The sequence below is a fragment of the Mesocricetus auratus genome, unplaced genomic scaffold (assembly GCF_017639785.1).
Source record: "Mesocricetus auratus isolate SY011 unplaced genomic scaffold, BCM_Maur_2.0 Super-Scaffold_100009, whole genome shotgun sequence".
NCBI classification, from domain to species: domain Eukaryota; kingdom Metazoa; phylum Chordata; class Mammalia; order Rodentia; family Cricetidae; genus Mesocricetus; species Mesocricetus auratus.
Genome location: NW_024429193.1, coordinates 34,780,737 through 34,808,500, shown reverse-complemented (window position 1 = coordinate 34,808,500; position 27,764 = coordinate 34,780,737). Strand labels below are relative to the sequence as shown.

Sequence of the window (27,764 nt, the reverse complement as noted above, 5' to 3'; positions counted from 1 at the left end):
ATGGCAGAGTGCTTGCTTAGCATGTGTGAGGGCTTGATATCATGCATGGATGCACACATGTAGAATAGAAAAAATATTGACTATCTACTCAAATGTGGAAAACTAACACTTATCGTTCTCTGAATTTCTGTTCTCCATGTTTTATTCTCCCTACATTATAGCAAAAAGTTTCTACAGGTAGACTAACAGATGGACCATAGAATAACTCCCAACACAATGAGATACGTCTTTAGTAACACCACAAAATCCAGGCAGTTTCAGTGGCGTAGTGTTGTCTGGACGCTCTCTATATAAGGACACACAGAGCATACATGCACATCCACTTACTGTAAAACTTGATTTGGTTTTGACTAAGTAGTCCCTATTTCTCTGATCCAAGCAGCCAAGTAACCACTGAAAAATTCATAGATTCAAACACTAAGCTATCTTTTATTAAGGTGAAGAACTTCGATGCCATGCTTTGTCAGGAAACTGCAGGGTTATTAAAGTCTCTGAATCTGAAGGGCTTTTTGTTATTAGAGTTGTTAGTTTTTAATCAAATGTTGTAGGGTTAAAAAAAACAGCGCTATGTAAGAGAGCACAACAATCATTATAAAAACTCGACTTCGAACACATGATCCAGCCATTCCATTTCTAGGCATACAACTAAACTAAGTCCTTGCCAATTTACAACAGTAAATGTGCTCTAATAACACTGTTCACAAGAACAAACACCTGGGGCAAACTAGATGCCCATCAAGAGGATGGTAAGTTAACTGCAGACTATTTATAAGTGGATGACATGCATCAACATTAGCTGTATAGAGATAATGCAAATGAGTTGGAGCTACAGTTATACGGACAAAATCTAGTATTATGTCTTAAGGAAAAAGGGCAAGGTCTACAGAGACTACAGGGAAGCATGAAACTCTTTCAATAAAACTAGAACAGCTAAATTAGTACTTCTTCATTGTACCGCATAAATCTTCAACAACATTATATAAGAAGAAAGGCAAGCAATATCGAGCAAAATCCAGAGTCATCTCACTGCAAGTGAAAAGCCAGGGTGGTGCCAGGGTGTGGGGCAGTCATAATGATAGACACGGGATTCTGGTGATGGGACTGAGTGAGCTTGTGTTCAGAATAGTATTAAAATAACAAGAAAAATGCAACAAACCAAGGATCAACATTGCTTAATTTTGTACCCTGCTTTCTAAACTAAAATAATGATACCACTAATAAGAACAATTTAAACAAGTTAACAATTCCAGATTGTGGTGGTTTGAAAGAAAATGGCCCCCATTGGGAATGTCACTATTAAGAGTTGTGGCTTTGTTAGAGTACGGGTGGCTTTGTTTGAGGAAGTGTGTTGTGTCTGCCTGCATACTGCCATAAAGATAATGGGCTAAACTTCTGACACTGTAGACAATTTCCAATTAAACATTTTCCTTTATAAGTGTTGCCATGGTCATGGTGTCTCTTCACAGCAATAGAGACCCTAAATAACACACAGTTCTATCACACAAATGCCTTCAAGAAAACTTGAAGATGCTGAAACTAGCCCTTCATTTTTCCATCCTTTGCACAAATTAATACAACAGTATGTTTATCATGTAAAGAATACTTCCAAATATCAAGTCTCAGGCTCTGCTGTGTCTGCTTCCTATACTTCAGACATGGTCTCTACCACGGCATTCTGTTGGGCATGTGCTGACCATCTTAACTGGCTACTGAACAGCTCCTCCCCTATTCAGTGAGTGTAACACCCACCCCTCTGTCACCCAGAAAAATTCTCAACACGACTATCCTCTCTGCTCTTCATCCTGCAGTCCATCCCCAATGTCCTTCTGCTTCTTCTGTGACTCTACCTTTTAGTAAGAGGATAGACCATGCCCTTGGCCTTGCTGTGCTAACCTAGAGTCTTTGGATTTGCCACACGGAGTGTTAAATGCTTTTTTCAAAGTTCTGCTTCTCAATCCATCCCTGTATCAGCAGCAGCAGCAGCAACAACAACAGCAACTGTCTTCAGTATGCACCAGACAGCCCAGGCCTACATCATCAGATAGATGTCTTCAGTTCGCAACACCCCTGCTTAGATTCTATTAATGACTTAGGAGAAAGGGCTCTTAATGACTAAGGCAATGAACTTGAGAGGAAGAGGTGGTGGCTTTTAAGACCTGGTTCTTCAAAGGTTCTGAGTTAATGAAGGCAGTTCTAAATGCCAGCACTTTGAACCTATCAATGACAGTGGGGTAGTAGCAAGACTACCATCATGGTCCTCTTCACACAGGGATTTCCTCTTATTCCACCATAATTTCTTCATGCAAATGATGGAAATTGAGTAGAGACTTGCACAATGTCCAAGGGGCATGTTAGTGATGAGTTATACATGTACACAGAAAAACTGGACTACTTCACAGAGGGGTGTTCTCTTATTCCTAAACTGCTTAGACAAATTCAAAGGTTTTTTAAATCTTTATTTTATCTTATCTGCATATGTGAGTGTCTACATGTATGTATGTACATCACATGCATGTTTGGTGCCTAAGAGGCCAGAAGAGGGTATCAGATCACTTGCAACTTAAGTCACAGTTTAACCATGTTGGTGCTGGGAATGGAACCCAGGTCCTCTGTAAGAGTAACAAGTGCTCTTAGCCACTGAGGCATTTCTCAGCCCCACTACCAATTTTTATAAAAGAGTTCACTCTAGACCCAGAACTGAAAATTCTCTGGAAAGGGGGACCTTTCCATAGCCCCTGACATCTGCTAGCTCTGCCATTCTCCTGCCTGCATCTTGGCTGGTGCTCTTCCAAAGGTTTGGACTATCTCTGTCCAACTTAGTCATCAGGGTCTTGTTTGAATGATAAGACTTCACTGACTGTTGATGCTACCAAAGAGAATTAATTTCTTCTTGATTTGTGCTTTAGAGCATACTTTATATTATTTTCTTTGCCATCTTCTATAATGCTGATAAATCTACCTCTCCTGTAGATGTTTACATTCTAAAGAACAAGGCCCCTATGTTATTCATGCCCCAGAGAGTCCAGCACTTTACAGAACAAGTGAGTATGTTATAGAATGAAAACAGGCATCACAAGCCAGAGACTAGGAATCTGTGGCCTAGGGCTGATTTATTGGAAGTTCTTCCAGTGGTTATGGATCAAACCTAGGAAATTACATAAAAGGAGTATTCTTATGATGAAGCCAAAGCTAGAAACAAAAGTCACAACCATGTATTTTATGAAACATTTCCTTGCTCATGATTCCAGAATATTTTAAAGCTGCCAAATTTTACTCTGTGAACTGGTAGTGAGCTAACTCAACTAAATCCCCACCTAACAGACCTGAACTACCCGCTGGCTGCTGTCACCTAAATGCCACTGATATCATCTTATTAACACAGCAGTTTCCATCCATTGGCTGGGCTAGCAGGGTTTAATGGTAGATGTACTCCATTTGACAGACAAAATACAGGAGAATGATGGGCATTCTTGAGAAGAATTACTTGAATGGGAGGGCTTACTCCACTTCCCACCAAAGGCAGAGCTTAAACTACTGAGCAGAAGGTACAACCATGAAGATCACACCTAATATAAAAGGGACTTTTTGTATGAATGTGCATCTTTTGGGTATATGCCTAAGAGGAATTGCTGGATCTTGAGGTAGACTGATTCCCAATTTCCTGAGGAACCGCCATACTGATTTCCAAAGTGGCTGTACAAGTTTGCACTCCCACCAGCAGTGGAAATGTTCCCCTTTCTCCACATCCTGTCCAGTATAAACTGTCACTGGTGTTTTTGATTTTAGCCATTCTGATAAGAGTACGTTGTTTTGATTTGCATTTCCCTGATGGCTAAGGATGTTGAGCACTTTCTTATGTGTCTTTCAGCCATTTTAGATTCCTCTATTAAAATTTCTCTATTTAGTTCTGTACCACACTTTTTAACTGGATTGTTTGTTATTTTGGTGACCAGCTTGGGTTCTTTGCATAGTTTTGAAATCAGCCCTCTGTCAGATGTGGGGTTTGTGAATATCTTTTCCCATTCTGTGGGCTGCCGTTTTGTCTTGTTGACTGTGTCCTTTGCCTTGCAGAAGCTTCTCAGTTTCAGGAGGTCCCATTTATTAATTGTCGATCTCAGTGTCTGTGCTACTGTTGCTATTTTCAAGACTCGTCTCCTGTAGCAAATTCCTTCAAGGGTACCTCCTACTTTTTCTTCTAAGAGATTCAGTGTGGTTGGATTTATGTTGAGGCCTTTGATCCATTTGGACTTAAGTTTTGTGCATAGCAATAGATATGAACCTATCTGCAGTCTTCTACATGCCAGCATCCAGTTATGCCAGCACCATTTGTTCCATTATATAGTTTTAGCTTCTTTGTCAAAAATCAGGTGTTCATAGGTGTGTAGGTTAATATTGGGATGTTCATTCAATTTATTTCCATTGGCCTACCTGTCTATTTTTGTGCCAATACCAAGCTGTTTTCAGGACTATAGCTCTATAATAGAGCTTGAAGTCAGAGATGTTGATGCCTCCGGAAGTTGCTTTATTGTGCAATGTTGTTTTGGATATCCTGGGTTTTTTTCTTTTCCATATAAAGTTGAGTATTGTTCTTTCAAAGTCTGTAAAGCATTGTACCGGTATTTTGATGGGGATTGCATTGAATCTGTAGATGGCTTTTGGCAAGATTGCCATTTTTACTATGTTGATCCAACCTTTCCAAGAGCATGGGAGATCTTTCCATTTTCTGGTATCTTCTTTAATTTCTTTCTTTAAAGACTCAAAGTTCTTGTTATACAGGTCTTTCACTTGTTTGGTTAGCATTACCTCAAGATATTTTATGTTGTTTGTGGCTATTATAAAAGTTGATGTTTCTCTGATTTCTTCCTCAGCCCATTTATCATCTGTATATAGTAGGACTACTGATTTTTTTTAGTTAATCTTGTACTATGTTCATAAGCAGCATTATTTGTAATAGTCAAAACCTGGAAGCAACCTAGATGGCCCTCAACTGAAGAATGGATGGAGAAAATGTGGTATATTTACACAATGGAGTATTACTCAGTGGAAAAAACAATGGAATCTTGATATTTGCAGGCAAATGGATGGAACTAGAAGAAACCATCCTGAGTGAGGTAACCCAGTCACAAAAAGACAAACATGGTATATACTCACTCATATATGGATATTAGAAATAGAGTAAAGAATTACCAGCCTACAATCCACACTTCCAAAGAAGCTAGGAAACAAGGAGGACCCTAAGAGAGACATACATGGTCCCCTGGAGAATGGGAAAGCCAAAAGATCTCCTGAGCCAATTGGGAGCATGGGGTGGTAGGAGAGAGGGAGTTAGGACAAAGAAAAGGGAAGAAGATGAGGGGGGGAGGAAGATATGAGTAGGGGGAAGATAGAGGAGAACAAGAAAAGAGATACCATAATAGAAAGAGCCATTATAGGTTTAAAGAGAAATCTGGCACTAGGGAAATGTCCAGAGATCTACAAGGATGACCCCAAGTAAGACTCTAAGCAATAGTGAAGAGGCTATCCTAAATGCTCTTCCGTATAATGACTACCTTATATGCCATCCTAGAGCCTTCATCCAGTAGCTGATGGAAGCAGCAGCAGATACCCACAGCTAAGCACTGAGCCAAATTCCTTGAATCCAGTTGTAGAGTGGGAGGAGTGATGAGCAAAGGGGTCAATACCAGGCTGGGGAAACCCACAGAAACAGCTGACCTGAACAAGCGGGAGCTCATGGACTTGAGACTGAGAGCTGGAAACCAGCATAGGACAGAACCAGGCCCCCTGAAAGTGGGTGTCAGTTAGGAGACCTGGGCAGTCTGTGGGACCAGTATTTATCCCTAGTACACGAATGGACATTGGGAACCCATTCCACATAGAGGGATACTCTCTCAGCCTAGACACACAGTGGAGGGCCTAAGCCCTGCTCCAAATGATGTGACAAATCTTGATGATCCCCCATGGAAGGCCTCACCCTTTCTATGGAGCAGAAGAGGGATGGGAAGGCAGTGGGGGACATGGGAGGAGGGGAGGGATTGATATATAAAATAAGTTTGTTTCTAATTTAAATTTAAAAAGATGATTTATTTAAAAGAAAAAAGGACTTTTTTTTCTCTGTGTCCTGGTGCCCAATGTCTGTTTCATGATCAGAATTGTTTTGAAAAAGTGATTTCTTAGTTCTGGGTGATTAGTCTTCCATCTAAGAACAGATTACATCAAAAGAGCTCTCCCTTTGAAAGCCTAAATTTTTTGTTTATTTCATTGATTTTGGCTTTTTGAGACAATTTCCTGTCATTGGGGCTAGCTTCAAACTCCTTACTTAGCTGACGTTAGACTTAAACCCCTGATCTTCTTGCCCTCTGCCTCCTAAATGCTGGGATTGCAAGTGTACATCACTACACTTGGCTCTTCAAACTCCCTACGTTTTTAATGCTTTCCATGTTGTTTTCAGTGATTACTCCATTATTGCCATTCTGCAACCAGTCTTATTTTGCACCTAGACTTAATTGTGTTTGATGGCTAAATCTGTTAATCCGTGTCTGTACCTGATGGGCAATTTTTCTATTAAGTCTGTGTGCACCTTGTGATAGATCTAGATCCATTCTAGAACAAGAAAAAAAGTCCTTGGATAAAATGAGACTTGAAAAGAAAATAATGTTTATTTCATAGTACATCTCAGTTCCTACAACTAATGATCTCATTAGCCCTAAATACTAATTTTATCTCTTAACAACTTCTACCATGGCAAGTTGGCAAGACCATGCACAGTTTTGCTTTTGTCCCGAACAGAGATTTCATGCAAACTGTACAGAAAGTATCGAGATTTCTTATGTTATCATAGGAAGATGCAACAGAACTTTTATGCATACGCTAATAAAACACCAATAAAAGAAAGGGTTGACAGATAGGCAACAGAGAACACACTGGTGTTTGCACTGGATTCCATAGAGAGGAAAACGGGGAAGAGAAAACAACCGAATTAATCTCAGACATACATCTGGAGTTCATAGGAGCAGAGATGTGCTTCTGAGCCAGCCAATCAGATAAGCAAGACACTGGTGCAGTCCTCGTGCAGGCCACGCCCAGTTTCCATGGTAACGGGCTCAGAGCCAGAATGAAAGGATTTGAATTCACAGATAAAGCAAGTGTTGACCTTGATTCAAAATCTCATCGTGTGTTTATTAGGTTTTGTTTTTTGGCAGAGGTTTTTTTGTTTGTTTTTATATTTGTTGTTTTCACTTCATCCATACTTTATTCAGACTGGCATCAAGCAGGAAAGATGCAAAGATGGAAAGTTAGGAAAACCCAAAATAGACATCTCGATATTCGCTGAGGGGACTTTATGTACAAGAGGTCATCAAATAAGAGAGACAGATGCAAAGCATCCTCCCTGACATACGATCTGCACCAGATGTGTGCACCTTGACAAGTAGGGCTTGGACAACTTTAGAAAATGAGCAGTTACTTTTTAAAGCTTTAGCTTCTTACAGATACATATTGTATGTTAGGCATAGCCCCAAACCCTACCTCACCCCCTATGTTTTATCACCTCTCCCCCATTCCTGTTCGTCCCCTAGACAATTTAACTGTCACTTCCACTATATAAAGTCTAGGAACCGCATGTTGCCATTTCTTGTAACAGCATGACTTCATTCTTCTTTATGTCTGAGAAAGTGTCCGTGTGTCTGTGCACATTTTCCTTATCCACCCCTGCAGTGGTGGACACCTATGCTGCTCCCATAATTTGTAAAACACGTTTATTGAGAAAAGGATCCATTAAAACAAGTTGACTTGAACTAAAATTGAATGATGACAGTAAAGACTATTATCAAAGACAAAAAAAATGATTATTCAGGTGCGATGTATGTTCCTTTAACCTAGCTTAAAATGGACTGTTGGATTGGGTTACATATATATTTGTATCATGTGTATACGTGCACATACTTATCCACCCACATACTAAGATTTAAGATCCTTGTCAAATGCCTATGGTAGTTGCTTAAAATCACATTAAGCCAATAGACTTCAGAAGTTACTCCTTGACTCTGTACCCAAAACTTCACTAATAATACTAAGAATAGTTTAGAGAAACTTTGATATATGGATTCCAACTTCTATTATGAGTCAGAGAAAAGATCCAGTCTGTGACCTGTGAATCACACAGATGACAGAAGCATGATCACAATGCCCCAAGGGCATCAATGCAACACTCCTTTGCTTTACTTATGTCTGGTAGCCTTTCCTAAGCATGGGTAATAATGGGCATGACCAGAAATCCACCCTGCCTCTGCCACAACCATGTGGATCTGCATGAAATGAAACATCCATAAAATCCCTTTCCACCATACTGACTCTTGCAGTGCAGACACTCTAAGATTCAACACTCTCTCTCTTCTCTCTCTCTCTCTCTCTCTCTCTCTCTCTCTCTCTCTCTCTCTCTCTCTCTCTCTCTCTCTCTCCCTCTTTACAACCTCTATTGCCCTGTCTCCCATGCCTCTCAAGCAGTCCTTAGGCAACATCTGGGAACAGATATTTTCACATCCCACAGACAATTCCCTTCTCCACATCCCCAAACATAACAACTTCTGTGGTTCCAAATCTCATTCTCTCTCCCTCTCCCTCTCCCTCTCCCTCTCCCCTCCCTCCCTCCCTCCCTCCCTCCCTCCCTCCCTCCCTCTCTCTGCTATATTAGGTGCCTTCAGACTGAGTTTATAATCATGGACATTCCCTCTTTCTGTCTCATGGATGTTACACAAAGAGCCTTGCACAATACTCCAACATGGATGGTCCTAGGGAGGTGGCTTTTGGGCCAGGCTGCTAGGTGTGTCTAGGGCCGTCTTCCATTCCAGCAGTGAAATAGTGCACCTGAAGGCTGGCTGTCCCTCCCTCGATGCTTCCAGACTCTTAGTTTCCCTTGTGTGTGTGAGGTCCTGGCTTCACTCCAGCAATGAGAAAGGGGGCGGGGTGGGGAACTGTTAAGACATTTTAACAAGATCTGGTGATGAGCACCTGTAACCCCAAGGTTAGAAGGCCAAAGTCAGAGATTACAAAGTCAAGGCCAGGCTGGGCTGCAGTCAGAAACCCTGTCTCAAACAAACAAAAGACCTCAACTGCAATGCTGTTGACATGAGATGGAACTTGAAAGTACACTGCCATGCTCTGTGAAGCACCAGGGAAGATGCTGTCAAAAGGCTACCACTGTGGTATCTCTGGCTGGCAGGATGTTCGTTTCATTTTTTGCCTTTCCTGTACAGTTTGAATATTTTTACAATGACAAAGTTTTTTTATTATAATCTAAAATTGAAAGCCATTTTCAAGTCTATTTTAAACATCAAAGAAAGATCCCTTTGTTGGGGAGAGAGAATTTGATTTAAAAGACCACATCTGAGACATAGAAACTAAAGGCTCCCAGTGGTTCTCCTTTCTCTTTTGATACATGGCATGTACACAGGTCACTCTTGCAAATTTCTTTCAAGTAAGTTTAAAGGGCTAAGATAGAGGTGAGCAGGATCGAATTTTTTTTTCTTCACTGCACATTAGAGTGCTTCACAGACTTGAACAGCTAGGTCACCTGTCATGCAGCAAGTTTATAAAATTAAACCGTTTAATTACATTTATTTATTTATTATTTGTTTATTTATTTTTAATGTGTGCTCTCCCTGGAGCAGGTGTAGAAGTCAGAGGACAACTTATGGGAATCAGTTTTCTCCCTTTACTGTGTAGGTTCCAAGAGATCAAATTCAGGTCCCTCCAGCTTGACCATGCTTTTTTTTTTAATCTGCTTAGTTGCTGTAATAAAGGAAATAAATGTGAGATAATCTGAATCCTTTGCCTCTTTGGGATTTTCAGGAGAAGGATGAGAAAAATCTTAGCTACAAATAATCCTTGACCCAGAATGCAAATAAAGACTTATGAAAATATCAACTATGCTTAAATACATGAATTGAAAGCAATTTTAAGAAAAACACATATTTGTGTATGATGGAGAACTATCTTATTCATTATTTGGAAAATCAATAAGGAAATCATTTATTTTAAAATGATTTGTTTCAAAATGCATTTATTATTTCAAGCATTTGTTTTTAAAACTAAAAGCAATGGGGCACATTGAATTCAATAGTAATTCTTGGCACTATGATTTTAATCATTTGAAAAGTAAAAATCTAGTAAAAGTTCATTAAATTGATAGCTTTTGAGAATTTTTGTTTTACCTTTTAAAATAAGTATGTCCCAGAAATTATGACTTGAAGAAATGCACATAGGATTTCCATATAATGCTATCTATGTAAAGCGTTAAGCTTTCTTTAAAAAGTCTTCAGGTTAGGAAAAATGTTGCCATTCATGGACATTGCTTTTCATCTATTATCTTCTTGATCTAAAACTAGACTCTAGCTAGAATGAACAATAAAATCATGTGTTCCAACCCTTTCATTTTATAAATAGAGCAGTTGAAAGCCAGTTCATCTGAGTGATGTCCTTGACATCAAAGTCAAACCTGACTCAGGTCTAGAACTCCAGTCTCTTGAATCACTGTTCAGCCAACGTGCATATCCTCAAACCTCGTGGGTTTATGTGATGGTGCCATATAAGATCAAATAAAAGCATAAATATATACATACAAAACAAAGTGGTAGCTCCTTTAATTACCCTTTAATAACACAGTGTAAAATTAAACCTCAGTAACAATCACTTCAGGCCAGCAAGATGGGTCAGTGGGTAAAAACACAACACTACTCCTGACCACCTAAGTTCAAGGCCCAGGGACCAAAAAGTAAAAGGAGAGAATAGACTCCTGTCAGTTATCTTTGGACCTTCACACTCTCACCATGGTACATACGCATACATGTATACAAACCCCACATAGACACACGCACATACATACATGTAAATAGCTACCACTCTCACACTAAGATTAAAAGACATATTGATTCATTAGTTAATTTATTCCACATTCCAGCAACACATATAGCCTGCCATAAGTTTCCAGTCATGCATATGTGAGGCTTGTATTGATCATTCATGTCAATTAGAAGACACGGAGAACTATGAAAAGACATGGTTCCCACTTTTAAAGAAAAGGCTGACAATAGACATGGGGAAATGCAGATCTTTAACCAGAAGCACTAATGAAGATCTCTAACATTTCTGTGTAGAACTTTAGGAAAGTGTGCCAAGGCCTGAAACCCTATGACAGATAGTTGGAGCCCCAAGGAAAATTCCATTTTGGCAGTGAGGGTGTCCCTATTGTCCCTGTGCCCTCCCTCTCCTGCCCTCCACCTTTAACTCTAGTCCCACAGTGTCACCCTCAACACTTAACTTCAGTGAAGAATAGGAACTTCAATCCATTCTTATACTCAAAGGTCAGGTGATGCCTATAAAGCTCCCACAAAAGTGTGTGCGTGTTTTTAAATTAAAAACATTTTTATACCTCACCAAATTAAACATGGGGATCTTTGCTAATCAGTTAAAAAAAACAATGAAGGTCTGATTCTACACCTATTGTGTGCCTAGGGTAGATAAATAAATGCCATCCTGAAAAGACCATGAGCAATGTCACACATTCAGGAGAAAATAAGAAAGCTCTCCCTGGAAAAATAAGGACAAACCTTCAAAGAAGTTTCTATGCAGTCCTGAGAAGTCACCCAATGCCTACAGCCTCCCCAACTGGCTTGCTTCATCCTCCAACTGGAACATCCATGTTGCTCATCATTGAAGAGCAACTTATGCAGAACACGTTAGATTCTCTCTCTCTCTCTCTCTCTCTCTCTCTGTGTGTGTGTGTGTGTGTGTGTGTGTGTGTGTCTGTCTCTCTCTCTCTCTATTTCCTTTGCAGCTTGGCAACATAAATGTGATTTTTTTGACACAGAAAGAAGCATACAAAGAACTCAGTAAAGAATGGGAAGAGAGCAAGGGCAGTGGAGAGGAAGAAGCAGTGTCCTTCATCGTGTAAAAGAGAAGCAGAGATCAGAATAGTGGGGATAACGAAGAGGCTAACAGGATGACTGTCAGAACTAGATGCCCAAATGAAGCTGTGCATCTGCTCTCAGCCCCATGTCTGTGGTGGGGCCATGGCAAACTGTTCAACATGATGCTATAGGGACATCTTGCTTCAGGGAGGGGAGCAAGGGTTACGAGCTGGTAGAAAGATGAACTTCCCCCTCCCCACCCTCCACTCCCCTCAACCCAGCTTCCACCCACCCAGATTGCCACTCTGCCAAGTTCTGCTCCACTCTGCCTGGGGTAAAAAGTGCCTGAAAACTCATCCCTGTGCGTCTACTTTCTATAGCAGCCCAAAGTGCACCAAAATGTTTACAATCTACAGAAGTCATTCTGAGCACCATCTGTAGAAAAAGTTATGTTTCCATGAAACAAAAAAACAACAATGATGACTTAAATGGTAGTCAACTCTCACCAGTCTTGGGTCTCATCTTAGTTTGATTTTTTTCCCTTGTTTTTCCAGACAGGGTCTCTCTGTGTAGCCCTGGCTGTCATGGAACTCACTCTGTAGACCAGGCTGGCCTGGAACTCACAGAGGTCTGCCTGCCTCTGCCTCCCCAGTGCTGGGATTAAAGGCGTGCACCACCACTGCCCATTGTTCACTTTAGTTTGATCTTGACAGATGAAATATCTGACCATTCTTTGAAAAGCTGAATGCGCCAAAGAGTATAATAGGTTATCATCTACTTAGGAAAAGCAACCTTATATAGTAATAACATCCAATGGTGGCGATCTGGTAGAAGAGGGCGGGGAGAGAAGGATGTTCAGCAGCCTCTGCCATAGGTGGGGCACAGCCTCCTTCTGACTTCACAGAGCTGTGTCTTACCGTTACTGGGGCAATCTGTTTTCCTTTAGCGTTCCTATGCACATGAAATGATTTCTTCTCTCCATGATTTCCATGTGTTGTTTCCAACTAAAGAGTGATGGGGTACTCCATAAGAAAGCAACATTCTGAAACCATTTATTATCGCCTCCCAAGAAGGGACCAAGAAGTGTAGCAGCCTTCACAGTGACCCCCAGGACTCAAAGCCTTGACTTCCCAAAGTTGATATTTGTTTGTTTGTTCGTTTGTTTTTTAAATTGGGATCACCACAAAGGTGATAATAACACCTTTCTTTAAAAAATCCTGACTGTTTCTTAAGTGATTGTCATGCACAATTTCTAACTCTATAAGCAATTCTTGGAAATACAGCTACTACTATACCCATCTCACCAGTGAGGAAACAAAGTCACACAGACACAGTCTACCACTCTAAGTACAGCTGGACGGCTATGAGCAGTCACTTGCTCATGCGTGAATGAACAAAGCATCAACTTTATTGTGATACCTCTTTCTAAAGCCATACCCTTTTTAAGTAGGCCAATCATTTAACCTTATATTGCCTTTAAAATCTATACTTCCAGCCATGTGTGAAAGTGCACACCTTCAGTCCCAGCACAGAGAGGCAGAGGTAGGGGGCTGGGGGAGGGGGAACTGGGTTAGGGCAGTTAGAGTGTAATGTGGGTGGAACCTGGCAGTTAGAGGTCCTCAGGGGAGGAGCCTGGCCACTTGCCTGGCTCAAGAGGCTGATGAGGGGTGTGGCTCAGTTGGTAAAGAGCTTGTCATTAAGGCATGAGGACCTGAGTTCAATACCTAGCACCCACATAAAAAGCCAGGCATTGCGGTACACACTTGTAATCCATGAAACTAGCCTGATCAGTGAGCCCTGGATCCCACTGAGAGACTGTCTCAAAAGGCAAGGTGAATGGGGGGATGACCACTAAGGAAAAGGTTGACCTCAAACTCATCTGCCTTGGCCTCCCTAGTGCAAAGACTAAAAGCATGCACCACCACTGCCTGGCTTCTACCTATTTTTAAGTCACTGGGACAGATTGGGTTCTTAGGGCTGTTTCTGATGGAAATATATATTTATTGGTCATACCACTTCTTGAACACTCCAGAATGCTTTTGTCCCAGGGTATTGTACTTACAGCATGTGCTTGAAGGCTCTTTCCCTACATGACTATCAAGTTAGCTGGACTCTTACATGCACATAGTTCATTTTAAAAAATAACATAGAAATGAGCTCTAAGAGTTAGTTCTACTTTAATGCATGGTCTGAGAGGGATGCTGTGTTCCAATATAGTCTGTGGGGCAGACTCATGTATTCCAGACAGCACCTGAAGAAACCTGAGCTGGTTTGAATGAAAATGGTCCTCTTAGACTCCATGGGCAATCAGTGAGCAGCATTATTAGATAGAGACTACTTGAAAGGGTTAGGACACGTGGCCTTGTTGGAAAAACTGTGCCACTGGGGATGAGCTTTCAAATGCTTAAGCCAGGCCCAGTGTCTCCCTATTCCTGACGCCTGCTGATCCAGATGCGGAACTCTCAGCTACCTCTCCAGTACCTTGTCTGCTGTGTGTCCCCATGCTTCCTGCCATGATGATAAAGAACTAAACCTCTGAACTGTAGGCCATTCCCAATTAAGTGCTTTCCTTTATAAGAGTTTCTGTGGTCATGGTGTCTCTTCACAGCAATAGATCACTGACTAAGACATAATAACTCCACCTACAATGAGACGTCCAGATAAGTTGGAAGGAGAAGAGGCTCTGTTACACTCTTCTGTATTTGATATAGCAAATTTTCATTTACTTATCTACTTGGATATTATCAACACTCACAAAATGGTCCTTGCTAAAACAATTTGGAAAAAAAGGACTTTTACCTAAAGATAACACATTCTACTATATCAGAAAAGGAGCTAATTTGAACCCATCTCTCCCCTGCTAATCACAAGTCCTACCCTGAGCCTGAAAACCAAGACTTTAGCTGCTTGGGACAAGTGACAGGATTGTTGAAACTACCAAGAAGTTCACGAGGGATCCCATATATAAATGCCGTTGCTGCAGAGGAAGATCGCTTGGGCCAGAAAAAAAACAAAATTTCTAGATGTGATTTTTCAATAATGGTTGGTGTCAGGCAGTCCTGAACTGAAAACTTTACAGAGTTTTAAACCTCACAATAAAGTTTAGAAAGATCTGTATGAATGCAATTAAAAAATGGCTAAGTAATATAATGTGACAACAAGTCAACGTTTCTCAGCAGATGCTGTTAAGGATGGAAACCCCCGGAAATTGGTATAAATCGTAACAGAATACATATTAAAGAATACACTGTGTATTATGTTTGGTATGTGATTGGGTGAAGGTACAGATACTTCTAGACTATCTCTGTCTTTGGTATTTTTTAGATTTCATTTTAATAATGAAATAGAAATCAGGTGTAGTGGTTCATGTCAACAATTCAAGTACTTTGGAAGTCGAGGCAAGAGGATTACTTTAAGTTTAGGGCTAGCCTGGGCTATGTAGTGAGTTCCAGGTCAGCAAGAGCTACAGTGTTACTCTGTCTAAAAAAGAATTGAAATAAATAGAATCTGCCTTTGATGTGAATTGAACAGTAAAGGAGACTGGAAGAAAATGCCAAAAGCTAAATGAATTTTTTAAGGAAAATCAGCATTTTACAGAAAAACTGTGCTGATAAAACGATCAGTGGAACAGGAACCTGCCTTCACAGGAATTTGCAGCAAAACCCAAAAAGATTCTGGGGTAAAGCTACGAGGTGTTTGCTGGCAACGTTATAGTAAGATAATTAGGAGACACATGTAAAACGTCAACAGAATGTTATTGATACAATAAATTTTAGAGAAATTTACATTTAAATTACATTGAAATTATGTCTTTTCGCTTGCTTGAAACAGGGCCTTTGTTTGTAGCTCAGGTTAGCCTACAAATCATGATCCTACAGTCTCAGGATTACAGATAAGCACCATCATGCTGGGAGAAATCTTGAACCATGTTGCCAAGGACACCAGTGATACAGACAGAGACTTACACATCACACCGGCATTTGCAATCCTGAAAAGTTCGTTGCCACTTCTTCAAACCCTTAACAGAAGCGCAGAGCTTGAAGAGTGTCCTGGTTTTATTTGACAGAAAATGAACATTCTAACTCTGCCTGTCCTTTCTAGACTAAGACATGGTTCTTAGTCACTGGTCTCCTGACATATTTCAAAGGAATAAACACAACAGTGAGCTGCTTGGAAGCAGCCTTTAGCAAAAAAAAATAGATGAAGCAGACAAAATGTTTTTAAAACAGATGATGAAAGTGTTTCTATAGGTGGTGTTTTTATTGAAAGTGTCTATTGATATGTTATTCATTAAAATGCAGTTTCTGCTTGCCTAACTAGAAAAGAAAACTTCAAATGTGGTTTGCTATCTTCAAGATGTAATACACAGTAACATTTAACACTATAATGTAAAAATGTACCCATGTAAATAGCTGTAAGAACAAAGGGCAGACAGAAATCGACTTTCAACAAAAGTTTTTGCTCCGCTCACTGATGAAATGGAAATGGCTATCACAAAATGATTCATTTCCTCAGTGTGTCCAGTGTGTGTCTATGTATTCTCTAAGATTATCTTCGTCAGCTTTAATAGCATTTAGACTCAAGTACTGAAGAAAATAAAATCTCACTAGATCTTTAGATAAATACATTATAACCCATGGAGGCACATTAAGATTTTAAAAATACCTTATAACTAAAATTCCTCATTCATAAAAATGGCTAAACGGTCACTGTAAATTCAGTAATTCATAAAACATCTATACTAATTTGGTTTCTGCTTATAAACACCATGGCGAAAAGCAACTTGAAGGAAGAAAGGGCTCGTCTCGCCTTGCACCTTACAGCCTATCACTGGGGGCAAGCCAGAGTGGGTCTTGAAGGTAGAAACCTGGGAGCCCGGACTGAAGAACACCATGGAGGAACACTGCTTACTGGCTTGCTGTCTGCAACCCTCTCATGCCTTCAAGACCAGTACCATTTGAGAGACTCTTACACATTCCTAAGTTCAGCTGCCAGCTTGAGATGAAACTTTGGTCCCCTCTGGACCACGACTTCTGTGTGCTGACTCTGAGGAAACACTTCCAAAAGTATTTTGCTTCCATTATGCTGGCCTTTTATTAATCAGGAGAGATTTTTCAGCCCCAGCCAATCAGCATCAAATGTCCTGGTAAAGCCAACTTCACTTCAGTGATGCTGGTCTCTTGTCAATCACAGCTACGTCTTCAGCCCCGCTGACTAAAAGCCATAGATTCTTCTTTCTATTTTTTTTAAATAATTTATTTCTTTTTAGTGCATTGGTGTTTTGCCTGCATGTACGTCTGTGTGAGGGTGTCAGACTTGGAGTTACAGACAGTGAGGAGCTGCCATGTGGGTGCTGGGAGTTGCACTTGGGTCCTGTGGAAGAGTAGTCAATGCCCTTAACCACTGAGCCATCTCTCCTGGCCAGATTCTTAACTCAAACTAGTACATGGACAGTCCTGGCACAGTCTTTGAGAGACTCTAAAACTCCCCCCTGAAACTTCATAGGCCAGGCCTCCATCATCTGTATCTCTCTCAACATTCTTATCTCCCAAGCTGCCAAAGACCAGCCAGTAAAGCTGTGAGCACTTTACTAACCCAAAACTCTTGCAGCAACATGGTCAGGAATTGCGCATGTCACAGCCACTGTCCATGAATCTGGTGCAATCTGGTATTTTCTATACTAGTTAGCTTTCAATTGCTATGATAAAACACTGACAAAAAGCAACCCAGATATTACCAAGGCTCTTTTGTTGTTGTTGCTTTCCACAAACTGATGGCCAGGCCCTGTTGCTGAAGACAATGCCTATGTAACTCACTAAACACAGAGAAGTTGAACTGGTGCCTACCTAGAGCCTTCACCTCTACTGAGTAGTGTTCATGGTACTAGAAGATATTCTTCATGCTACCCAAGGAGGAAGGTGAACACCAACCCAGCTACAAGTCCTGGGATCTACAGTGCTGACCTGTCGGTGAGCAATAGTGGCACAAAGCTTGTGAGAGTAACCAACCACTAACTGATTAGAATTAAGGTCCACTCTGTGAGATGGAACCCATGCCTGACACTGCCCCAAGAATCTGAGACTGGATAGGCCATAGACCTAGGGGAAACCAAATACCATTGTTCTGCTAAAGGAACATAGCAATAAAATGACTCCTAACGACATTCTGTTATATCCACAGATAAGTGTTGTGATCATCCGTCATCAGAGGTTACTCCTGCAGTAGATGGGAATACATACAGAGACCTACAACCTGAATGAAAGAATGAGAGACTTGGAAACACTCAGTTCCGAATGAGATGTCTCCATCTAAACCCTTCCTTCAGGGCTCAGGGAGCAGAAACCCTATTAGAGTCAGTGGGGATGGAAGACACCAAGAAAACAAGGCCTGCTTGGTACAACAGGACTGACATAAGTATAAAACCACAGAGACTGAGGCAGCTCGCACAGAGCCTGTGCAGATCGAAGCCAAATGGGCCCCAAGACTGAGAGGAAAGTAGACACAAGCCTCCATCCTAACGCAGCTATTTCTAATTGATAACTGCCCACAGGAGAGAATTAATTTTCTCCACCAGAGTCTTCACTGAGTACACAGCCACACCCGGGCAGGCCTGGTGCCCAGAAGTAAGTGGCCAACACAGAATGAGCTCAGTGGTATTTTTGGAGGGCTTTTTTCTTTTTCTTCCTTTTTCTTTTTTTAAATTTAAGTTAGAAACACACTTGCATATCAATCCCAACTCCCTCTCCCTCCCCTCCTCCACATCCCTCCCCACCAGGCAGTTTTTGTTTTATAACATTTAGTCAGGGATTTTTTTTTCATTACAGATCTTTTGCTTATATACTATGGTTTCCAATTTTGTTTTTATATATTTTCTGAATGTACTAATATGTGTGTCTCAGTGTCTGTATATGCTTCTTGTGTTTTATTCTGTGGCTCTTTTTGGGGAGGCTGTTCAAGACAGAGTTTCTCTGTGGCTTTGGAGGTTGTCCTGGAACTTGCTCTTGTAGACCAGGCTGGTCTCGAACTTACAGAGATCCTCCTGCCTCTGCCTCCTGAGTGCTAGAATTAAAGACCTGTGCCACCACCTCCCAGCTTCTGTGGTTCTTTTTGTTTGCTGTCTTGCTTGTTTTGCCCTATTTGGGTTTGTTCGTTTCTATTTTTCTTATCTTATTATTAATATTAATTGATGCTTCCTTGTTTTCTAATGACAAAATGAAAAAAAAAGAGTATGAATTTGGATGGATGGCGAAGCAGGGAGAATCTGGGAAGAGTTGGGGGAGGGGAACCATAATCAGAATATACTGTATGAAAGAAAATCTATTTTCAATTTAAAAGGAAAAGTTAGTCCATGTATGTAAACAGAGAAGTGTGAGATATCTAAAATATCATTTAAAAAAATAACAAGGAACCTAATGTCATGTATACAGTAAAAATAAACTAACAAAGAAAAAAAAGGAATGCTCAAGTGTTTTCCGAGTTAAAAAAAAAAAACTCATTGCCAATGAGTAACATAAAAATACTTGAAAGTCTGATTCACTGATCAATGCAGATATACACTCCAGTTCTGAACACTCTAGTAAAGTGACAGTGATTTACAAACTGCTTTTATTTTTAGTGGAAAGGTTAAATGACAAAACTATTTGGGGACTGCAGGGGTGCTTCAGTGGTTAAGAGTAGATATGTTCTTCCAGAGCACCAGAGGCTCTGTTCTCAGCACTCATGTCACGTGGCTCACAACCACCTGTAGCTCCAGCTCCAGTGCCCTCTTCTGGCCTTCATGGGCACTTGTACTCAGATGCACATCAACACAGAGACTCACAGACACACAGACAGACACACGCTAACACTATGTTAAAAGCTAAGCAAATCTTTAAAAAAAATTGAAACAATACCCACAACATTTTAATGGAAATGTGATAAAGAATGTAATTTGTGATACTCAACAAAAACTCAAAACTGGAGAAAGTAGAATTAAAGGATATTTTAGGGTGCTCTTTCTAAGTCTTGGGATGACTACAAATTAAATACCTGTGGTAAACCAGACTTAGTAGCATGTGCCTTAGTCCCAGCAGCACTCAGGAAGCAAAAGCAGGCAGATCTCAGAGTTCTAGGCCCACCTGGTCTGCACAGCAAGTTCCAGAAGAGGCAGGACTATACAGGGAAACCCTATCTCAAAAAACAAGCAAGCAAACAAACAAACAAACAAAACCCTATGGTAGCTATATTAAATAAAAATAAGAATCAAAGAATCAAAACATATTACTTAGCCACAAAGGAAGATAGTAAGAGAAGAAATAAGGAAGGAAAGAAGAACAGGAAGGAAGGGAGGGAGGGAGGAAGGGAGGGAGGGAGGGGGGAAGAAGGGTATAAAAATACCAGTACTAAGTTCTTATTTCCCAGTAACTGCTTTGAAATAAAAGCAAGTGTAGCTAGTGTGAATGAAGAGTTTTCAAGAATTCAGGACATAGACACTTGTAAGACACTCATTTCATCAGAAAGTGAAAGCTGGGAAAGATACCCTGCACAACCTAGAAACCAAGAGTGAGCAAAAGCAGCTGTACTAACGTCAGATCAAATAGACTCTATCAAACCTGAAAAGGATACAGAGAAAGCAACTGCATACAGGTGTGAACTCAGCAAAAGGCTTTAGCGTGTACGTGTGCGTGCGTGCGTGTGTGTGTGTGTGTGTGTGTGTGTGTGTGTGTGTGATACCAACCCTATGTATACATTATACATTTCTTACCACTGCTTGTGGAGTGTTCTCTGGGATAGAACACACATTAAGCCAGAAAACAAATCTAAACAAGTATGAAGACTAAAATCATATCAAGTATCTTTTCCTGGTTACAATGACATAAAACAGGAAAATGGCAAGAAAATCAGACAATGCACAAATAAATGGAAACTAGAAAACATGATTTTGAACAACCAGTAGATTCATGAAGAACTTAGAAAGAAAAATTTTAAATCCTTAGGACAAAACAGGAAAAAAATACAAATTTGTAGAACCACTAAACAGGTTCTAAGAAAGAAGTTTACATTAATACATTCCAACATTAAAAAAAATAAGCCGGGTGGTGGTGGCCCACGCAGGTGGATTTCTGTGACTTGAGGTGTGGTGTCCTCTTATTGTCAAACTCCAGAGCATAAGAAAGAGCACTGTTAATAGTTTGTGATATTTGGAGGTCTATGGAACTCCACTTGCCAACAGTTCCAGAGGAGGTAACTCATTCCTGGCACTGGGCATTTTTTAAAGTTCTGTTTCCCCCTTTTATTAAAAGGAGATTCTTTTCACACACAATATGTCCTTATTACAATTGCCCTTCTCTGTACTCCTCCCAGTCCCTCCCCAACCCTTTCCCATTGAGATCCACTCCCTTTCTGTCTCTCATTAGAAAAAACAGGCTTCTAAAGATATAACAACAAAACATAACAAAATACAATATAATGAGATAAAACAAAAACCATCACATAGAAGTTGGACAAGGCAAACCAACTGGAGGAAAAGGGCCTAAGAGAAGACACAAGAATCAGAGCCCCACCTGTTCACACACACACAGGAATCCCATAAAAGCATGAACTGAAAGCTGCACTATTTACACACAGGACTTGGTGCACACTGAAAGCTGTACTATTTGCAAACAGGACTTGGTGCGGACTCCTTAGGACCTGTGCTTGCTGCTTCAGTCTCTGAGTTCCTAAGAGCTTTGCACAGCTGATCTAGAGGGCCTTGCTATCCTGGTGTCCTCCACCCCCTCTGGCTCTCACATTCTTTCTGCCTCCTCTTCCATAGCATTCCCTGAGCTCTAAGGGGGATGTGAGGGAGACCACCCCCCTATTTAGAGTTGTGGCACTGGGTGTTTCATATGTTGTCCTGTGGTATCTCATAGGGACACCATTACTTCATCATAGGGTAACTCCATTAAGCCCTTCACATATGTACATATATATATATATATATATATATATATATATATATATATAGAAGCTTCGACAGAAGTGGGTTTCCACATAACGTTTCTGAAATGTCTTTAGTGTTAGCTATCCCTCCCTGTATCCCCCAGCATACTCTAACAGTGTTTTCTGGGCACGACAGAGCAGTTACACATATGAATTCACAGCAGTTAAGACAGCATGTTTTTTTGCTTCTAGGCAGAGGCTCACTTTCAGCTGGTCTAGTGAGGTGTTTCTTTAATGCTGTCAGATTCTAAAATTCAAGATTTAATAATGCTCTTGAGTATTTATTAGGTATTTTAATAAAATAATAAATGATGTGACTTTAATAAAAATTTTTCCTTTCCTCCTTCCTCTTCTCTCCACCCTCTCTCTTTTTCTCTAGTGTTAGTGTTTCTCTGTATCCCTTCCCCCTCATCAGCACCACCCACTCCCATTTATAAGTGCACCAGGCAGGCGAGCTAGTGGGCTTCACTGTCTTAGTCAGTGTTCTGTTGCTGCGTGGAGACACCGTGTGGAAAACAAATTTGATAAAGGGAAGCTTTTAATTGGGAGTTTGCTTACAGTTTCAGAGTTTTAGTCCATTATCATCATGGAGGGGAGCATGGCAAGCAGGCATGGTGCTGGAGCAGTAGCTGAGAGCTCACATCCTGATCCACAGGCAGAGTAGGCAGGGCAAGAGACCCGGCTTTTGAAACCTCAAAGCCCACCCCTAGTGACACACCTCCTCCAGCAAGGCCACGCCTCCTAATCCTTCTTAACTGTTCCACTCCCTGGTGAATAAGTACTCAAATATGGAAGCCTGTAGGGCTATTCTCATTCAACTATCACACCCACTGACCAAACAAACACATGGGGACAAATGCACACTGTCCCATCTGGTAGGCATCCCTGGTGTTTAGCATGGTCACTTTGGGGCTTCCCAACACTCTTCTTGATCCAATGGCCCACTTATCTTGACATCAGAAGGGGAAATCCTCCCTGTTCACAATGCCAGAGACTCACACAGCGCCTAGCCTCCCCCTGGTCCTCCTCTGGGGAAGTGCTCACAGGACATGCCAGGCCCTAGGCAGCTCTTAGGGGGCATGGCTGGCCTCAGCTCTCTTCAGTAGGGCTCATGTTTTGGTCAGATCCATCTCCTTGGAATGTTAAGAAATATTGACGCCAGGGCAAACCTCAGACTCACTAACTCAGGGCTGGGCACAGGCTACGGTATTTTTTTTTTAAAGAAACCTTTATGGTGAACCACCTTAACTTATATTTAGTCTGACCATTTATTTTCTCATTGCTTTCAAAATGTGAGTTACTTTTCAATCACAAGATTTTTTCGCAAAACAAAGCCTTCTCTCCAAGTCTTTATAGGAAGATGCTAAGGAACTGCCAGGGACACAGCCATGTAGGCACATGTCCCCGATAACATTGACATCCTTTTGTGAGGAAATGTGAAAACACACACACAATGGGGCTTTCTGTCTAGATAAACTTGCTCCTGGGATGGATAGAGAATCTGCTTGACTGAGGATTACCCTGTGAGTGGTATTACAAAGTTCTGTTTCTAATCACAGACCATAGACATGGATAATATTACTGATTACTTGGACTTTAAGTTTTTCAGTTGATTAAAAAAAATTTTATAGCATTGAACTTGAAAGTCAATGAAAACTTTCACAAATATTCTTCTTTTGAATCTTTAAAATTGTGGTTTTGTGTACAATTTAGTGCACCTGGCAAATGTTAAAAACATATGTTCATTTCTCATAAATAGCTAAATTGTCACTAGAGAGATATTTCCTGGAGGCTAAATATCAATTAAATTTCTGAACTTAATAATACTGAACTAAATTTTTATTATACTGTTTCAGCCTGTTAGAACTGCTACATAGGATTATAGAAAATCTAGACACTGAAGTATTTTATTATAAGCCAAAGAACACTGCTTTAAAGTTTCTATTTTTTAGAAATGCTTATAGCTTTTAAACTCTAAAATGAATAACTTGTATGGATTTTGTTGAAAGAGGATTTAAGGTAACTGAGGCTGGGCTAGAACTCACTATGCAGATGTAGATGGCTGTGCTGATACTCCAGTCTTTGCCTCCTGCGTGTTTCATTTGCATATCCCTTATTTCCCTCACTGGCTGTCCTCCTCCACTGAGGCTTTCCCCTCCTTTGCTTACTCCCTCCTGCTGGGAGCTCAGTCAGGATGAGACAGACAGTGTATAGGCAACTGACATTCACTCTCCTTGAACTCAGTGAAAAACCTTTACTGGAGGTTCACTCACTGAATTGTTGCAGTGTCTTAGAAAGTTCCAAGGTAAAACAAGTATGATATAATAAAAAAACACCAAATATAACAAATGTGAATCAGTGACAAACATGGAAAGACATAGTAACAGTCATCTGACACTTACACCTCCACCTCGCTTAACTCATTTTACAGTTCATTAACATATGGAAAAGGCAGGCGGTAGGGTGTGGTGTGCCCACAGAAACACATATGAAACACGCATTCAAAGCTTTCATAATAGTATTTTAAAATCCACTCTAAATAAATCAGGAAACTATACAGTGTGGTGTGGGGGAGTGAACTCAGTCTCCCACATGCTCTCCTCCTGACCCACACCCCAGCCTCTGACAGCCTAACTCATTAAAGTGAACACCTCGTTGCTTTCATCATGATTTTAAAAGCCTTCAACGTATTGCCTGGATATTTTAGGAAAGATGATTTGGGCAGAGTGGAGGACTAGTGGACTTGATTTTCATACAGCCTGGCAATTGAGAGACAGGGGAAAATGAGCCACAGGACCCAGAAATTTGCTTCACAGAGTTACCACAGCCTAAAGTCAGTGCATAAGAGAACTCAGAGGAAACCCACCATCCGCTGTGTTTTCCAGGCTTGGCCATGGAAAAGCCTGTGCAGAATTCCAGCTGTCGGCCACCTCTGTCCCCACACTTCAGTTAGCAGGTGAGGGACTCTACACTACATACTGTTAGAATTAGTGAATATTTGAGCAAGGTAGAGCTCATGGAGTGTATAGGTCCAATTTCTTCCTCCATTTTCTCCTTCCCTACCCAGGCAACATCTCCCCTTCCATGACAACTGAGTCAGGCCCAGTGACCAACGGGCCTTGGGTCAAACTGCAAGTTAGGTCAGAGCTGCAATTAGAACCCGAATCTCAGCTACTGGAGCCAGCCAACCAACTGATACTGAGTAAATCTGCCTTAGTCTCCTGAGCCTTGTAGTACGCTGAATCCGGCATTCACCCTGCATCTGCTGTTGGTTCCTGATTCTTGAAGAATCCCAACGGAGCAGCCTTCCAACGCTTTGTCCTTCTGCCCTTCCAAACAGAGCCTCGAGAGGACTCAGCCTCTCTGGGCTCAAAAGAACGGGGACCTCTGAGGAACTTTCCAGATATAAACTGCTTTCATCTCCCAGGTCCAAGCTCACACTCCGTTTCTGGACTCCTCACTAGGTGGCAGAACTCTCCCACCAAAGAAAGGAGTTTCTGATAGATGCCTGGAAGCAGAAATTTTCAAAGAAACTTCTGTCTTTGCCGGGACCATTTGTAAAAGGTAAAAAGACGCAGGGAGAGAAGAGCTACAAAGCAAAGTGACCCAGATGCTTCATAGAGATCTAGAGTCGTTGTAAATATAAAAATGCAACAAGAAAGTAACCTCTTCTGCCGTCATGCACTGTCGTGGAAATCTACAGTTTGGATTAACATTTGACTAAAAGAGCTTGCCTTCTTGTGTTTTAACTTTATTTTACCTGAGTGCCAATTAGAAACTAGAGCTCTCTGTTAGATTGTGGGTGTTGTTCTACGCTGAACATCAATCTAATGTGACAATGATATTAAATAGCTACTAGGTGCACCAGAAAGTTTGTTTTAACTAGTGCATATATAAATATCTGTGGGTACACTGAACAGACTCAGCCGGTTGTTTATATGTTTATGCCTATACAAACATATAATATAAATATATACACTCATTTAACCACTATAAAAGAAGAGATCAGGGGACATGGGAGGAGTTGGAGGAAGGAAAGGGAATGGAGGGAAATAACGCAATCATATTTTAATAAAATGAAATTAAAAAAATAATAAAGTATCTGTGACTCTAGCCTGTGCTCTTTGCCAGGTGAGAGAGTGAATGAAATATAGTAGTTGGGCTTTGCACTTCTTTAAATCCTTAAAAGGCTATTCTTTGAAACAGATCTCATGACAATTCTTTATCTCTTACCGTCCCAAACTGACCTTTTTATGCCTGTTGCGCACTAAATGTCACTACCAAGTGTTATTAGAGCACAGTGGTTGTCTGGGAAGCAAGACCTTTCTCCTCTGTTGGGAGTCACGCAAAGCCGCAAAGCGATGTGAACGGAGGCGAGCACATCGAAGCAGTCCAAGGCTGCTAGCTGGCAGATGACAGCTAACCAGCCCTTCTTCACCAGATTCAGACGGCATAATTGATAGCTAATTACATGGCGTATGGTGTACATTTCTTTACGAAATTCTTTTTTAAAAAAGCCACATCCTAGATAAATCCATCAACGGCGCAAAAAGCAAGCCAACGACCGACTAGAAAGACCATCAACAGGTTGTCTCGACCCCTCCTTCCCAGGTCTGACAGCTCAGAACACCTCTCTTGGTCCTACCTTGGCGACTAGCAAGGGCTGCTTCTGCTCCTTGCCGCCTTGCAGTCGGAACCCCCAGGGCGCCCCTCCAGTCATGGAAACGCAGATAAAATCGCCGGTGCCCATTTTCTCCTTTCAGCTGGGCAGCATCAAGAGCTTGGGAAAGACAGGCAAGAGGCCGGGGTGCGGTGGAGGATGCGCCTGAAGCTGGGCTGGTGCGGAGGGTGCAGGAAGCAGGGCTGCCCCGCGGCTGGCTGCGGGGAAAGTGCGCCGAGGCCAAGCCTCCCCACCGCCCTCCCAGCACCTGTACCGCCCTCTCTTGCGTCACACCCTTTGCTCGGCCCACTTCAGCAAAAAGGACAGAGCTTCACACGAAAAGAAAAAGCCCGGTTTGGGATAAGATGGGGTGCATGAAGAGCAGGGAGAACAGCATTGCTCTTGCTTTGACCGGTTCGGTGCCAGAACCTGAATAGAATGGCGATTTAGTGGTTCTATAAATAGTAGCCAACTTGGGGGAGTTTTAACTTCCATGAGTAAAGTATAAGCTCTCAGAACTCAATTACTAGAGAGTTGGGCTCTCTCTCTCTCTCTCTCTCTCTCTCTCTCTCTCTCTCTCTCTCTCTCTCTCTCTCTCTCTCTCTCTCTCTCTCTCTCAAATACATCCATATCTACCACATTGATAAATGAAAAAAGAAAGAAAAGCGAGTTTCAGTACTGTTGCCTGCAGAAAGCAAAATAAAAGCATTTTTAAAATCTTTTCTGAACTAACATATGTTTAGAGTAGGACGGAGAGGGTGAGAGAAAAGTGGAGGGGCATTCCACTGGAAACTATCTTCTAGTAACTTTTTTCTGTTGCAAGATTTGAGATACTTTTTGCTGGTGCTGTTCATTTCATGCATGCATATACTGTTCTTAGGTCCAATCTGTCCCCTATCCCTCCTCTCCACTCCAATTCTCCCCCTATTTCCACCACTGCTATTTCCTGCCAGTTTCATGTGGTTGTCTGTTAAACTGACTGAGTCCTCTGAACAGGTGGAGCATGGTGTACAGGAATACAGGTAGCCTTAGCGAGCATCCCCGGTGAAAACTGACCCTCCCTCCCTTAGCCGCCATCAGCTGCCAGAAGATACAGAGACACACAACACAACGTCTAAACATTTGTGAGGTCACTGTGAACATGTGCTGTAATATTTCTGTCAGAGGATCACTGGTTCCTCATCACCTGCTGACCCACCAAGGCCTGGTGGGCCTCGAATATTTATGTCTTCTCTTGGAAG

At 41.3% G+C, this 27,764-nt stretch overlaps 1 protein-coding gene across 2 annotated transcripts in view; it reads right to left on the bottom strand.

Moving 5' to 3' along the window:
• The window catches only part of Synpo2 (synaptopodin 2), a 158,360-nt gene extending 131,596 nt beyond the window's left edge, over positions 1-26,764 (bottom strand). Inside the window, exon 1 of one of the 2 annotated variants that reach the window (XM_040751917.1) lies at positions 26,509-26,764. In XM_040751917.1, the coding sequence (XP_040607851.1) occupies positions 26,509-26,613 (105 nt within the window). In that variant the 5' untranslated portion in view covers positions 26,614-26,764. The remainder of the gene's footprint in view (positions 1-26,508) is intronic. The other variant, XM_040751916.1, reaches the window with a different exon arrangement.
• Positions 26,765-27,764: the final 1,000 nt, after the last annotated feature.